The sequence below is a fragment of the Anabrus simplex genome, chromosome 7 (assembly GCF_040414725.1).
Source record: "Anabrus simplex isolate iqAnaSimp1 chromosome 7, ASM4041472v1, whole genome shotgun sequence".
Lineage (NCBI taxonomy): Eukaryota > Metazoa > Arthropoda > Insecta > Orthoptera > Tettigoniidae > Anabrus > Anabrus simplex.
This window is the reverse complement of record NC_090271.1, coordinates 180,372,314-180,389,662: the sequence shown is the minus strand read 5'-3', so window position 1 is coordinate 180,389,662 and position 17,349 is coordinate 180,372,314. Positions and strand designations below refer to the sequence as shown.

The following is a 17,349-nucleotide window of genomic DNA, read 5'->3' as shown; positions in this document are numbered from 1 at the left end:
ATTATGTTTCATAATACGTTATTTATTTATTCATTTATTGATTCATTTATCATAAATATCTGCATAACGGGTGCAATATATCTTGTAAATACTTCCTCCATTAGCTTCATTATCTTACCATGGTGTAGTTTGTACGCTCAACAATTAAACTAATTTCTCCCTCATCACATTTCCATAAGGAAATCTAAAAAACAGCTATCCCTGTTTGTAAGGTCACATTCAAGCTTTCATCAAAACATACTGCATATATGTGGGTGTTACCCAAATTAGCTTTCAACTGCTTTGAAACTTCTTCATTCATTTTTATTATTCTATCCTTGACAGTTCAGCTGGCTGGGATTCCTTTAATCTTGTTAATTATTAGTTGTTTGTTAGGAAGTTTTCAAATGATGTCTCGGACGTCAATAAGAAACTTTCTTTCAACAACTCACCGTCAGAAATCGGTTTCCCATGCATGCTGTACTATGCAGTGAGACAGATAGAAAAAGCCGCACTGATATTATTCCTGGGCCGGAAAGATGATACAAAAAACTAGTTTGTTTGTGTAATGTTGGATATTTTGTGAAACGAACTCTCTTCTTTCTTCATTTGAAATGGAACAAACATTTGAATGACCAGTCTCAAAATTGCGCTTTACGTTAAATGTGGGGGATACAACTGTTTTCGGACACAGGCAACACATCTTTTTAACAGTCCGAATTCCCTTGGCCAGAATTCTTGAAAAATACGGTCACCACCTTTGTTAAGTTTCTGCTTTTTTTCGGCAGAAAACATATTTGCGATGTCCGTATACAAAACCACCAGAAAACGACACTATCTCACTTGACTTTCGGACCTATCCGTGTAGCAGTGTTGCCATATTGCACGTCCGAATGGAACTAGTATTTAGATTTTCGATATTTATTTCTTACAGTGAAACACTGTAAGATATGCACTGTCTGTAGTACGAGACGTATATATAAAATATTATGTTCATGTGGCGTGCCACCGAAATCGTGTCCGCGTGTCACCTAGTGACACGCGTGGCATAGGTTCGCCATCCCTGGCCTAGACTGTAGTGCATTATTCCCTGACTTTACATATCAATTTTTATTATATTCTGTTCATCCATTTTTTCATGGTTGAGCGCTGATATGGACTTAGCAACAAAAATCAACATTCATGAACATCTCTAAACATAGCTGGTATGGTAAAAATGTATACTACATAAATATATTTGTTCAGTACATTGTTTTAGATCATTCGATGTAATTGTGTGATTTGTGTTATGGCTGACGATAGCCTTCAGTTAGGTTGAAACTAGTCCCAAAGAAAATGTAATGTGACAGTGCACAACTTTGTATTGAAAAGGTGGACCCATAAATAAAATATTTAAGTATTATTACATACAGAGATGACCGAAAATTAAACTGCATTTCCTTATTACTGTGGACATGACTAATACAGAAATACATTTTTTTTTTAATTCAGAGCAATGAACAGATAAAAGTCATATATATATCATTTACTGAAAGCTGTAAACTGTGTTGAAAGCCTGCAATCTAATATCTTGGAACTTGAAAATAGGTGCAGTGAGTTTGATATGAAAATTAGCATTTCCAAGACTAAAATGAAGTCGGTATGGAAGAAACCTAAGAGAACAGAAAGTCAGGTTGGGAATACAAAACTCGAACCGGCAGATATTTAGGATTTGTCTTCTCCCAGGATAGTCTCACACCAAAGTTAGCTGGTTCGAGTCCCATTGGTCGAAAACTTTTTCACCATCAGAATGTTTGCCAGCAGGATAGGAGAGGTGGTGGTATACAATTTCTTTTTTACTATCTGCTTTTATATTGCACCAACACAAATAGGTCTTATGGCAAGGATGAGATAGGAAAGGGTTAGGAGTAGGTACGGAGCAACCATGGCCTTAATTAAGGTACAGTCCCAGCATTTGCCTGGTTGAAAATGGGAAACCACGGAAAAACATCCATAATTTCTAATTACTAGACCGCGTGCCAAAAGCCTGGATTTGATTCCAAATCTCTCTGCAGTGTTCTTATGGAGTGAGGGCATATGACGCTGTTCAGGGTGATTAGTCCATCACATGGCGACGTTAAGCCTTCAGCAGACACTTTGGTGTTATCCGAAAGGAGTTAGCTATGTGTCGACACTGGGTTTCACCCTCTCCCTCCCTACTAACATACATTGTAACATGTCATTCATTTCATCTCATTAACTCCTCTGATGAGGTTGATGTCAGTGATGGCATCCGGCCGTAAAAACTCTGTACGAATTAATCTCACTTCATATCCGATCCCATAGAGGAATGGGATAAGGGTTCGACATACACAATTCCCCCAGGAGGAAAGTATAGCAAGTAAGTTGAATCAAGGTGCAGCAAAGCCAATGCAGAGAGGTTGCAGTTGCGATCAACAGCAATCTGTAAGAAAGAAGTCGGCTCACAGATGAAACTACCTTTACACTGGTCTGTTTTAACGAAAATTTTCACTGGTATGAAAATGTGGGAACCATGGAAAGAGGATACTTGGAATGTGGAAATAAAGAACAAATAAAGACTGAACTCTATGGATGAAGCTGTGCGCATACACCAACTTTTACTTTACAAAGGAAATGATTTACTGTGTCCTCCGATTCAATACATATATATCCATCTTTAGATGGAGTAATTCTAATCAGACTTGTTTCAGCTCATGAGTCAAAAGATGGATATATACGTACTGAATACGAGGACTTAATAAATCCTTTCCTTTGTAAAGCGAGAACCGTCAATATGGAATGATTTTAATATCTTGTAATACACCAGCTTTGGTAGTGGGTCATATGGCGAATGGATGAGGATAGGTTACCTAAGGGAGTAATGAACTCAGTCATGTAGGGTAAAAGAAGCAGAGGGAGACTAGGGAAGCAATGTTTAGACTCGGTTTCTAATGATTTAAGAGACACAAGGTATGGAATTAAGTGAGGCCACAGAGCTAGTAACAAATAGAGAATTGTGGAAGCATTTAGTTAATTCATAGAGGCTTGCAAACTGAACACTGAATGGCATAACAGTCTATAATGTAATGCATGTACGTACTTTTAAGAAGTGGTGCATTGAGTGTATTTGTGAAAAAGATGTGTTACAACTTTGTCCATTTTCAACCTTGATTCTTCTCATATTTGATTATTTACTGCTTATGCTGCATTTGATACAAAGAGTTCCAGAGAGGAAATTTTGCGGTTGAAGAAGATCCTCGTTCTGGGCGACCGTCTGAATCAGTGACTGAGGAAAACATTGAAGCTGAGAGGAAAATGTTGCAGCAAGAGAGGCGGTTGACATATCGCCAGATAGAAGAGGCCCTCCGCATCCCTGCACCAGCTATTCATTCAATTCTACACGACCATCTCCATGTTAGAAAGGTTTGTTCTCTTTGGGTGCCCCATTCACTTTCAGAGAAACAAAGGGCACATCGAGTGAAATGGTGCCGAAAAATGCTAAAACCGTTTGAAAATGGGACTTTGCGTAACATCAGTAGCATCGTGACAGGTGACGAAACTTGGCTTTATTATTACAAAGTCCCAACAAAATCCCAAAACAAGGAGTGACTGTTTGAAGATGAGGGTACTCCTGTGATTGTGCGAAAGTCGAGGTCAGTGAAGGAAAGGACGATTGCAGTATTCTTCACTAAACGGGGCATCCTGACTCGGGTTGTGCTAGAAACACAAAGGACAGTTACTGCGAAGTGGTACAGTGAGACTTGTCTGCCTCAGGTCACCCAGACTCTCAAGCAGCTCCGTCCAAAGTCACGGCTCAACACCTGGCTCTTCCATCATGACAATGCGCCAGCACATCGTGCTAATGTAACAATGGATTTTCTTGTCTGATCAGGGCTGACTGTCTTTATCACCCTCCATAGAGTCCTGATCTTGCCCACGTGACTTCGCACTCTTCCCAGAAGTGAAGATGAAGCTGAAAGGGCGAAGTTTTGCATCAGACTACGAACTTCTGGCAGCATGGGATCAAGAGTGTGAAAATGTAACCGAAGAAAAGTGGCAGAATTGGTTCAGTGACTGGTTTTGACGTATGGAGAAGTGTACTGAGTGTGGTGGAAATTTTGGAAAAGTCTAAAGCGTTCACTCACATTGCAAAACGTTCCTAGTGCCCTTTGTATGCAGCCCTGATTGGATGCAAATATGATATGGACACATTCCTGGAGACACTGGAGGGAGAAATAAAGGCCAGGGAAGTGATTTTCATGGGGTACTTCAATGCAACAGTGGACTGCAACAGAAGGAAGAGAAGTAACTGGACCTTTTGAATACTGGAGGAGGAATAAAGAGGGAGAGAAATTGGTGGATTTTTGTGTGATATGCATTTAGTGTTGGCAAAAAATTACTAGATATGGATGGAAGGACGAGACAGAAATATATTAAGGTACTTCTTGGTGAAAAGAGCAAATCGTAGACAGTTGTTACATAAAATAGGCTTTGATGGAGAATGAGCCATGAGTTAAGCCTCCTCATCTGTTTAAATCTGCAGCCGATCTTCTACTGTAACGTTATCTGTGCTCTACTGACTGAACTATCAGTTAGCACAAGTTTTATCTGTAGCAACCAATGTCCCTAGTGTCAATTTTCTAGCACCTCATAGTGTTCAGAAACTAACTACCATTGAGAATGTGTTTTTTTTTTTTTAATGTTGGGCACTTAATCTGCCTTCAATTGTTTTGCAGTTATGATTCCTGTGGTTAAAATGATCCTACAATTATATCAAGTGATATCAAAATCCCATCCTCCAATCAAAACATCCGTTATTTAATTCTTTCTGGAATTATCTACCTGACCCCTATATAAGGAGAGAGCTTTTTTTTTTTAGACTAATGTCTTGCAGCAGTGGATTAATCTGAGTGTGCTTCATGAAGAAATCTACGAGGAGATGCTGGGGGCAGGGGTCTGGCAAGGCGGCTTAACAAGGTATGGCAGAATTTGAAACGTGAACTCTCTGCGTGTAAAGATAGGGAAGATTCCAGCGCACTCATTTAGCATCTAACTTGTAAGTCGTCCAGCTTACTTAAATTTTAATGTAGGATTTTCTTGTTTTAAACTTAAACTAAATGTAGGTTTTTGTAGCAGTCTTCGGACTTTTAATATTTCTCCCCTAATGGGAACTTTTTAAAATGAAAGGACACACAAGTGGTTTCCCTCCTTCCCTTCTAATTTCGTTTTGGGGAACGAATTTATCAAATTAAGACGCCAGCATGAGCAGACTCATGTCAGGAATGATGGTTTATGGCCTGATGATAGAGTCTTGCAAAAATGCAAAAATCCCAGAGGAGACTAACACGGATTGGGACCATCAACTTACTCAGTCTCACGGGAAAATATAAAGAACAAGTGGACCTCACGGAGAGGAGGAATTTAACCTCTTAACATACCAATTATTTACAAAATTGTGATCTTTTTTTTTTACCTAATTTTTTTATTGTTAAAATGGGCTATTTATTGAAAACTAAAGACAGTGGTAACAATGAAAATATATTTTTCAAACTTAACAATGAAATATAAGCCACCGAAAAGTTCTTGTTTTAAAATCCCGAGTATACTCGTTATATTTTTTACGGGTTCTAAAATAAATAACTCAGCACTAAACAGATGGTATGTAATACAACATGACACTCAATACTGTTCATTAGTTTTTGGCTGTGTGAAATGCCCTAAAACAAGGATCAACACACAATGCTACATCGGCGGGAAAGCCGCGAAAACGAACTTCCTGAGTCACCGACATCCACTACGGTTGAGTCAGAGACATCTGTTTGCAAAAATAGGACCCTGAAATAATAATTTCATAAACATTTGGCGGAAATATTGAGAAACAAAAAGAAACAAGTATATTCGGGCTTTTAAATTAGGCAGCGATCAATGAGCGACATTCCCGAGTATACTCGGGATTTTATTTTATATAAATATATAAAACCCCGAGTATACTCGGGCTTTCATGGTAAGAGGTTAATGATACTGGGGCTGAGTGAAACCAAATGGAGGGGTAAAGGAATGAAGGAATTAAGAAAACAGTATACACTGTATTGGAATGGAAACAACAGAGATATGAGGAACGGTGTTGGTTTCATCATGAATAAAGATCTAAAAGGAGTCGCTGACATTCAGTATGTTAGTGAGAGAATAATAAAGGTGACTGTGCATTTAGGGAAAGAAAAACTAACTTTGGTACAGGTGCATGCACCTCAAACTGGATGTTGTCAAGAGGATAAGAACCAGTTTCTTGATGATTTGGAAAAGTTATTAGTAAAGAGAGAGTAATCATTATAGGAGATCTGAATGCACAGATTGGGACAGATAGAACAGGATATGAGAACGTAATGAGACCTCATGGATATGGTAGAGGAAATATAGAAGATGAACATAATCTTGACTTCTGTATGAGGAAGGGGTTGGTGATGAAAAATAGTTGGTTCAAGAAGAGACAGAGCCATAAGATAACACGATACAGTTGGGATGGACTACAAAAGATTGTAATTGATTATGTCATCTCAGATGATGAAAGGAGCAGGCTACAGAACAGGAAAATGCCAAATATCAAAGTATGGGAACTCCAGAAAACAGATAAGAGAACTGCGTATCAGAATCGGATAAAAACCCTGTTACCAAGAGATGAAAGGAAAAATGGAGAGGCAGAATGGACCAGACTAAGGGACACATTGGTTAAGGAAGCAACTAGAGTTTGTGGAAAGACAAGTATGAAAACAAGGGAGAAGGAATGAAAGAGTGAAAGCAGCAATCAAGGAAAGAAATCTTTTGCGGAAAGAAAGGGATCGAGAGAAGAATAAACCGGATCTTACTACAGACGAGGCAAAGATCAAAAACCTCAAACAATTATACCGAAACAAGAAACTGGACATTAAAAGAATAGTTACAGAAGAAAAGACCAAGGCATGGAATATATTCACTCAGAAACTGGAAGAAGACAGCAGAGGCAATAAGGAACTACTGTATAGTGTTATCAGAGGTAAAAGAAAACCAATGAATACCATAAAGGCACTTGAAGATGAAAATGGAAATCTGTTTAGGACAGAAAGTGACAGAGAACTCCTGAAGAACCATTTCGACCAACTACTGAATAGACCAGTTCAAGAACAAAATACAGAACCGGAAATCCAAACCTACAATGAGGAACCTCCCATCACCTGGACATAAACTAAGACAGCCTTAAAATCTAAGCCTAAAGGAAAATCTTCGGGTGCAGACGAAGTAAATGCGTACATGATAAAGGCAGCAGGCATCCAGGGTATACAATGGCTGCACAGAGTACTAAATGCCGTATGGACGGACAAAATACCTGCAGACTGGAGCAAGGGCGTTATAATTCCCCTATTTAAGAAAGGCAGCAAAGGGAAACACACCAACTATAGAGATGATGATGCTTGTTGTTTAAAGGGGCCTAACATCCAAGGTCATCGGCCCCTACAACTATAAAGGAATAATGATTACGGTACACAAGCCCGCTATCTCAAGTTCACTTGTAGGCACCGCCTATGCTCTTAGATATGTTCATTAGGGTACAAGGAAGAAGCAGAGGTCCGAAAATACTCGTTTTTTTTTTTTTTACTATTACCTGCCACACAGAACACTGAAGAGGACACTACAGGACTGATAGAGCACATGGCGACCATGATTACTTGGTGACGGAGGGGTGATGACGTCATACCTGAAGTCACAGGGTGTAAGAAAGAGGGAATCAATATCCGAAAACTAAGTCTGAATTTTTGCTACTGTACATGCGCCACCAATGTAATTATTTAACATTTCACCATGGGCAAGAAAAATGATCGTGATATCATAAGACCACCCTCTATACTTCCATAAACAGCATATGTGGTACACTGCGAGAATGTGATGTCAGCCAGGCCCGCTAACCCTTCTTCACGGAGGGAAGGGGGTGTAATACCTGTGGTCCCGATGAGCGCGAGTTCATCTAAATATGTACATACCCATGGCACGTAATGGAATATTGAAACTAATGCATACCCATGGCGTATAAAACTTGTGAATAGTTTAAGTAAATATATTTGGGAAACAATAATCATATGATGTACGGTCTTTGTCAATAAACAGGTAAGTAGTGCTGTTAGGGATTTTCCGTCACATCGCAGAGCAGTACCCTCAATAAGGTGTGTAAGCTGCTTATTGTAGTGTGTGAATTTATTGCATTCTTCGTCCATGCTATTGAAACAGGCTGCCGTTCCATCATCCGTGATGTTATGTCCTCTATCACCAAGTGGTTACGTTCGTTAGGTTGGTACTTCACGTACGCATGTGTAGATCGAAGGAGGGGCGGTGATTAGATGGAGCTCCAGTTGCCATTATCACGTGTTCGTGATACGTGTGCCATTACTGTCGATTCACAATTCAGATATTGATTTAATTAATGGTTTGTACATAAACATTATGCGGTTTTGTGTGATTAACTCCGTAACGAATTGATTCGAACATTCCGTGTCTATTTACGTGCGTTGTTAAAAATGCGATGGAACTAACCTTGTGAGTGCTTTCAAATCTAATTTTTAGCACCCACATGCTGATGGAAAAGTATTGGGAGAAGGGCAAGAACCGGGTCATTGATTTCCTGGATATACAAAAGGCCTATGATAGTGTTATAACAGATAAGATCTGGGAGTGCCTGAGGAAAAGAAATGTGCCTGAAGGACTGGTAAGGAAAATTCAGACATTGTACAAAGACAGTACTAGCTGTGTACAAATTGGGGAAGGTCGATCATCATGGTTTGAGACCAAGAGTGGAGTTCAGCAAGGAAGTGCACTGTCCCCACTACTGTTCATTACTGTTATGAACAATATAATGAAGAACGTCAAGGCAAAGTTAGGTGAACTGAATGCGGCCTTTGCTCATGATATCCTGATCTGGGGTGAAACAGGAGAGGAAGTACAGACCAGACTCAACGTGTGGAAATCCTAGTTCCAAGAATATAACCTCAACATCAGCAAGACTAAGAGAGTGGTGATGGCAGGCAACAGAGAAGGGCGTCCAGCAAGTGTAAAACTAGGAGACCACCAGCTAGAGTGTGTGGATAGTTTTCCTTACCTTGGAAATTTAATCTACAGTGATAATTTGGTCAGAAGGGTACAAACAGAGTGCAAAAGAGATCCAAATTCTACCAGCAAGTAAGAACACTTTTGTGGGATGACATGATTCTAAAACTGGCCAAACCGATGATGCTTAACAGCTATTTCATACCAATATTGACCTATGGGATTGAAGCATGCACCCTCACAAAAAGAGATTCATCAAGACTGCAAGCATCAGAGATGAAATTTCTTAGATCCACCATCCAGAAGACCAACATGGACAAGTTAAGAAAGGAGGAGGTGAGGAAAGAAGCCGGAATACACATCCCTATTAGACAAAATCGGCACATCCAGATTACGGTGGTACGGGCATGTGATGAAAATGGAGCCTACAAGAACAGCCAGAATACATTTTGGAAATACAGGTGGAAGGGAAAAGACCTGCAGGAAGACCTAAAACCCGATGGATGGACATGATCAAGGTTGATCTAGTTGCCAGAGGATGAAAAGTGGATGATGTTCTCCATGACAAGTTGTATATGGACAGGAAGAAGTGGAAGAGGCTCATTAACAGTACCTGGGAAACTGGAACTGTAAGAGGGCTATACCGAAAGTTTTTCGCAGAGTGTGAGAAAAAAAATTTATTTGCGAAACAACAATTACAACTTTTCAAAATACTCTCCGTTAGCACGTATACATTTTTCCATTCTCTGAAACCACTTAGAAAACGTTTCAGTCCAAGCTTCTTTCGGGATATCCCTTAGTGCACTCTCGTATGCTGCAATGGCCTCTTCATATGACGAAAACTGCTGCCCAGGTATTTTTTCCTTGGTCTTAGGGAACAGAAAGTCACATGGGGCAAGGTCAGGTAAATAGGGGGAATGAGGTTAACACTCGCACTTTTTCCCTTTAAAAAAAGTCCACTGTTCTGGCAGCCCTGTGTGCAGATGAATTGTCGTGATGTAGCAGAAGGTGCCCACGCTTGCTCTTTGGGTGCTGTGACCTCCAAGTGGCGAGGACTTTGGGAAGACATTCAGTATTGACTGTACAAAGTGTGTCCAAGGTCACAGAGGTGAGATGCTCCATTTTCGTAAAGAAAGTTGCCATCTTCTTTCCAGAACTCCGACTTTGAAATTTTGTGGGTGGTTCCTCCCCTGGAAACTACCAAACAGAAGACTGTCTCATCGTTTCAGGGTCATAATGGTACCCATGTTTCATCTCCTGTGACTATATTGTAGGTGTCTTCGGACTGCCCTCCATTGAATTTCTCTAGCATGAAATGACACTAGTCCACTCTCTCCACTTTCCGTCAGGGAATGTGGCACCCAATGGGCACATCTCTTGGTAAGGCCTAAATAATCATGAACGATGGTCTGCGCTGCTCTTTACCCAATATTTAAGGTCCCTTCAATGTCACAAAATGTAAGATGTGGATCTGTTCTGATTACTTCCCTCACAGCATCAATGTTTTCTTGAGTCACAGGTATTGCTGGGCGACCGGGACGAGGTTCATCTTCAATTGACTGCCGACCCCTTGAAAACTCGCGAAACCAATTTCCAACCGTGGCTCTAGAAGGGGCAGCCTCACCAAAAACATGCAGCAAAGAAGAATGGCATTCTTCGGCACTTAATTTCTTTTTATAATCATAAAAAATTCATTGATCGAAAATCTCGGCGCGACAGATCCATCTTGCACCGTGTGACTCAGCACTGTCTGTGCTTTCTTCCCTCGCTGTGGAGGAACTACCGCTAGGAGGGGTTGCACGCGCATGTTCCAAGGTCGAAAAACATTGCTCTTTCAAATGAAAATAATCCCATTGTTCACAGAATTACAGTTTACGCGCTGCTAAAACCTTTTGGCATAACCTTCGTACAATGATGATGATGATGATGATGATGATGAAGTTTTTCTAACCACCTAAGTTTATTATTCTCTTTTTGGATCTGAAATTTATCTTCACTTAGTCACTTCACAGCATGGCTTAGCCTCTGTGTCATCAGACCTTACACCCACTTAGGTGTTTATTATTTTACTTCAAATTTAGAGTGCGTAGCGTTTCAGCCTCCAGTCACATTTCGTTTCCGGCCTATCGAGTAGCTTTTGTTCTCTCCCTCTCTTTTCGTGGCTGTGTAGTGTTGGCCTTCTGCCCATTTACTTTTGGATCTTCTGATCCTTTTTCGAGTGTGCCTCCTAATATGATTAGGGTAGCAGAGGTATGAACTACTTTCTAAAGCAAAGTGTATTTTACTACTTCTAGAGTTAATGTAATCTACTGGCCCATAAATGGGCATCTTGTAATACTACTGTAAACTGAGCTGCAGGGTTTGAGACCCATGTTATGTAAATTGTTCTCTGCAACGTACCTTCCCAGACTTGTAAAGGCTAGCCTCCCCTTTTCTCAAAGTGTCAAATTTGGCAACCTGCAGGTTAACAGTTTAGATTGTTTCACCTGCAATGTGAGTTCCCCTCTGCAGGATTTATAAAGGTTTCTAAGCTTATGAGCTCCCGATAATGTAAAAAAGTTGTATAAAATTGGAATTCAAGAGGACAAATTGGGGCAAATACTTGTTTATAGGAAAGGGAGTTAGCGATTGGAATAACTTACCAATAAATATCCAATTTCTTTGAAATCACTTAAAGGGCGACTGTCCTAAATGCAGATCAGTATTGATTACTGATTGTAAAGTTTTCTGAGTTTACGAAATTCCCCGATTGTAATTTCACAAGATTTTCAGCTCTTTTGGTAAAGCGTTCATTGTATTTCTGTTGTGTATTTTGTTTAAAATAATCTAATACAGGAAAAGAAAGAAATAAAGTTTAACTTTGATTTTTGTTGGCATTACTTAGTTTGGTTTGTGCCTTGTCCAGACATTCGCTCCAAACACATCTTTCCCTCTCTGAACCATGGAAAACACTAACGGGGACTTTTTTTTTTTTTTTTGCTAGTTGTTTCACGTCGCACCGACACATATAGGTCTATAATACCAATATAATTCCCTGTGGGAATCAACATCTATATCACATATAGGTCTTACGGCGACGATGGGACAGGAAAGGGCTAGGAGTGGGAAGGAAGCGGCTGTGGCCTTAATTAAGGTACAGCCCCAGCATTTGCCTGGTGTGAAAATGGGAAACCACGGAAAACCATTTTCAGGGCTGCCGACAGTGGGGTTCGAACGTACTATCTCCCGAATACTGGATACTGGCCGCACTTAAGCGACTGCAGCTATCGAGCTCGGTGTAACGGAGACTAAAGAATAGTGGTAGCAAATGTGAAAGTAGGAAAAATAATGAAAATGAAAGAAATAAGAAATAAGGGAGAAGAAAATAAAAGTGTGGAAATTAAGATATATGGAAGTAAAACAGAAATTCCAAAATAAATTGATTTTTTTTTTTGCTAGGGGCTTTACGTCGCACCGACACAGATAGGTCTTACGGCGACGATGGGATAGGAAAGGCCTAGGAGTTGGAAGGAAGCGGCCGTGGCCTTAATTAAGGTACAGCCCCAGCATTTGCCTGGTGTGAAAATAAATTGAATTGAAACAACACATACTGAGTTGGAGAGTATGAAAGTGGAATGGGATATGTGCAAGAAGGCATTTGTAAGCTGTGCAAAGAGTGCTTGTGGCAAAATAGCTGGAAGAGTGAAAATAAAGAGAGACGCCCAATGGTGGAAGAAGAGGGTAAAGGAAGCAGAGAAAAATAAGAAGCGTGGCAATTATGGAATAAGGAAAAAATAGAAGAAAGTATCGATGATTGATTGATGTTTGTTGTTTAAAGGGGCCTAACATCGAGGTCATCGGCCCTTAATGGCACGAAATGAAAATCCTCCACTCACCAGAATTCAAAGCATGAGGACGAAGAATGAATGGATGGATGGATATGAATTAAAAATGATCAGTGGATCCGACCCACACTGCCTCACATGCACAGAAGCTGGCACAAAACAATCGTATTACCGACCAAGCGACTGCTTCTATAGGACGATGCTGAATCGAAAATCTGAAATATTTATGGATACATACCGCACAGACTGGCTCAACAAGTATAATATTTCTTGCACCACGGTTCATAAAATTTTGAAAAGGAATAACTTATCCTGATATGAAGCAGGTTTCACAAGAATTGTGCCTGATAGATAAGGTTCATATGACATTCTATAACTGATTTGCAAATGGGTACAATGATGTTTCTGGAACATTATCACAACATATAAACCTCAATTACAATGAAGTGGTTAAGTTGACAAATATAACTGGAGATTCTGAGCTACGACTTCCACTTTAAAAAAAAATTTAGCAGACCCAAGGTTACAGTGTGGAGTGCAGTGACCCATGCTTGTGCGACTGCAATTTACTTTCTTTTTTATTAACATTGACCATAAGAGCCAATGCTTAACCCTACAATATTTTAACCACTGGTAGCCTATATTCCCTAAATAAAACAGCCCAATCTAACATAAATGTGGGACAAACAAGAGGTACCAATACTATAGGCTACAGGGTTAATGCCAATGAAAACAATCCTTTGACGACGAAGTTTGGTAGTGGATGCGGAAGTATTGATAAATCAAATGAGACAACTACTAATAGTTGGACAAAGAATGTACATTTTTCATCACAGGATAAGGAATTTTCAATGGCATTTCCAAAATTATATTCTAGTTCACACACACACACACACACACACACACACACACACACAAAAACAGGCAGCCAAGAATATGCCCTTATATAACAATATGAACATAACTCGGATCTTACTTGAATATCTGAAAGCTACGTACGGGATGTTGAACAGTAACTCTTCATCCACGTCACTTTCAACATACTGAAAAAAAAAAAAAAAAAAAAAAAAAAAAAACACAAATTAACGATATTCAAGATTATGAACGTACAACAGAACATATACATTATTTTAAGAATACTGGCAAATAATTAATTATTTTATACATCATCATTATACAATCCTAACCTTCTCAAAATCTAAACGTTCCTCCCAAGCCTTAAATACAGTTCTTCCTGAGCCCTCGATCCTTTCATTAAGACACTCTAAATTGCCGGTGTCGATTTTTGAATAAAGGCTATATTGTATTCCCATTTCGGGAGATTCATGATGATCATGATCTCCTTCACAGCTATGATGACCATTTCCAGCCATGTTTACATCCGCAGCAAATTACAACTTCGTCTTGTTATATACGGACAAGATCGCCAATATATGAATTTGAACTGTCATTTTCATACCAACCTTTGGCAATCATTCAAAGTTGGATGGCTACGATCAAATCGTTGCCTACGCATTATAACAAATACAGTAGAGACAATACACGACACTTACGGATTTCGCCTTGCTAAAATGGGAGACAATTCGACGGTGGCGCTCCTAGTGACTTGACCTGAACAAATCGCGCTAAATTCAAATATAAATGGAAATGTATATACGGAAATGGATAAATAAATTACGTCTAGAAAGAAAGTGGTATTGAGATATTAAATTCGAAGTTGCTAAAGCAATTCTGGATAAATGAATGAAGAATTATTTAAAAGGTTATTTTTCAAAGACTGAAATTAGAAATATAAACAAGGTGTGAAATGGACTGCTCTGAAATGGCTTGATCTTTCATTTATGCATTACTTTTTTAGCTTTAGCATACCTGCCTGAAATCTTACGGTTGGATTTGTCTTTTCTCCTCATTTAAAAACAATGTATCATCACATTAAGACATTTGTCAATAAAAATATCGGCACATTCCTTACACATATGATGCAATGAATTAACATTTAATAGCTGGACAATTTTCCTCTTAACATGAAGCCTATTAACAGAAAGAAAATCTATAAAATCCCGGCTTTAATCTGAGAAGAGGGATAAAGGAAAGAAAAGTTTGAACATGTTGTCGATAGTGATGCTTTGAGGAATATTTACGTACAATTAGAGTAAAAATGTAACGTACCCTTGGCTGTATAGTCGAGGATTTTTAAAGTCGCTGGCCTGGAAATGATCTGAACAGATCTTATAATTCTTATACAAGCGTAATGTCCCTTCTTTCTTGTACACTTTATCCAAATCGCTTATGTGACATTTCACAACCCACAGATCACACCTACAACAACACATCAGTATTGAAGGTTAACTGCTGCACTATACAATAAAACATGCGTATTATATTTTAAGCCCGTTAAAACATGGGTTGAGCAGGTCAGAAGATTATGAAGTACTATTAAAATCTCTGTCACTGGAAGAATATATATGCAAACACAATATTACTTACATGTTCTTGTCACGAGGGAACCTGAAGAACGAGCGCGCATTCTTCTCTACTACGTAATTACTGCAGCCAAACACAGCACATACCTTTCCACTCATGTTGAGAGGAGATATCAAGGAATGACACACGCTACTATTTAATTATGTCAACTCACTGAAAACGCATAAATAACACCAAAACCTTCACACAAAAATACACGTGCTCTTATGACAGAATCAGTACCGTTCAGGTCTATCCGCTAGAGTGAGCTCCACTAGCTGTCCCTCGATATCTCGCTCAGTGTCGTGTATTGTCTCTACCAGGGGGGTGAAACTCTAAGGCCCGATTGTACAAAAGAGTTGATCCTAGATCAAGACGTAAAACTGATTCTAGATCACGTTGATCCTCAAATTTGTGTTGTATAAACGTTGATCCGAGATCATTTTTCCTTAATCACGAATCAAAATTGATCCAACGATTTCCTTGGATCAAGCCTTGTGATCCGGATCAAGTAGTGTTCTTGTACCGGTATTGTAGGCCGCATTTATCAACGTGAAAAGAAGAGGGCTTTTGTAGTGCAAAATAGTGCCGTAACAATAATCACGGTAAAAAAAAGAAAAGATGTTCTGCATTTTTACCGGTATTTAATCTGATGAAGGGATTTTTATCGCGATTCTGTCTTCGAATTACAGATGTCTGACTTCTCCGATTTTTCTTCAGATGACGATAATGAAGAATTTCGGCGGTCTCTCCGAGTATTCCAAGAAATAGGAAACCCATTATTAGAACTTAGCGACAAAGCTTTTAAGATGAGATTCCGTCTAACCAAACACACTGTTGAGGTTATGGAAGGTAGACTTCGAGATTCTCTAATGAGACGAACGAATAGAAACCAGCCACTTACTCCAATGTTCCAGATTCTATTGACTCTGCGATTTTACGCGACAGGGAGTTTTCAAATCGTAGTTAGTGATTTATTCAAAATTGATAAAGCTACGGTTTGTCGAGTCATACATAAAGTAACGCGAGAAATTGCTGCGTTGAGTCCTCAATTTATCAACATGCCGACTGACCAGAGAGAAGCAAGGAGAATCATGCGCAATTTCTATGACATAGCTCATTTTCCAGGAATTCTTGGTGCTATAGACTGTACGCATGTGCCTATCATATCGCCGAAGTGTTCAGGAACAGGCACGGATGGTTCTCCTTGAATGTACAGGTTATATGTGATGCTAATCTGCGTTGTCTAGACATAGTAGCAAGGTGGCCTGGATCTGCACATGACAGTAATATATTCGATAACTCTAGAATTCATGCTCGGTTTGAGGCGGGGGAAATGCCCAAAGGATTTCTTCTCGGAGACAGTGCCTACCGTTGCTGCGAGTACCTTCTCACTCCAGTATTACACGAAGCGACACCTGCAGAGATGGCATATAACAGAGCTCATAAGAGATCGCGATCCACAATTGAAAGAACTTTCGGGCTAGTTAAAAGACGATTTCCCTGCTTGAAGATGGGTCTTCGAGTGAAATTGCTTCGGGTTCTCCTATTATAGTGGCAACGTTTGTCCTACATAACATGGCCTTAGATTCCATAGATAGTGAACCTGAAGTAGAAGGAGATATTTTTGCAGGAAGAAGGGTTTTCGAGGAACTTCCTGTCTTCGAGGAAGCTGGGATGAATGGAGGAAATACTGCTGTTAGGAATGAAATAATTAACAACGTGTTCAGGTATGTTTTTAATATTTCTAAGTAAGTTACTAACAAGACTGTACATTTGCTTTGGCTTTAGCCGTCGCTAGCTCATATTTTTTAATTTCCTGGTCTAGTTTGAGATTTTCCATTTTAATGGCGTGTTCTGCCTCTAGACATTCCAGTCTTCTCTTGTAGAAGTTGTCCCTTAAACTTCCCTCAGCTTCAGCTCTTCTCTTTTTAGGAGGTGAAGTTCGGCTGCTGGGGCCAGGACTGACATCTGTATCTGGTACTTGTTCCTAAAATCAGTCAGTCAGAATTGA

General features: G+C 39.5%; 1 protein-coding gene across 3 annotated transcripts in view; it reads right to left on the bottom strand.

The window, feature by feature from the left end:
- The window catches only part of LOC136877023 (PITH domain-containing protein GA19395), a 53,629-nt gene extending 39,299 nt beyond the window's left edge, over positions 1-14,330 (bottom strand). The window contains exons 1-2 of one of the 3 annotated variants that reach the window (XM_067150822.2): positions 14,060-14,330; positions 13,872-13,915 (exon numbers count right to left, since the gene is read on the bottom strand). In XM_067150822.2, coding sequence (XP_067006923.2) covers positions 13,872-13,915; positions 14,060-14,245 — 230 coding nt within the window. In that variant the 5' untranslated portion in view covers positions 14,246-14,330. The remainder of the gene's footprint in view (positions 1-13,871; positions 13,916-14,059) is intronic. The other 2 variants (XM_067150823.2, XM_067150821.2) reach the window with 2 other exon arrangements.
- Between the last annotated feature and the right edge of the window lie 3,019 nt (positions 14,331-17,349).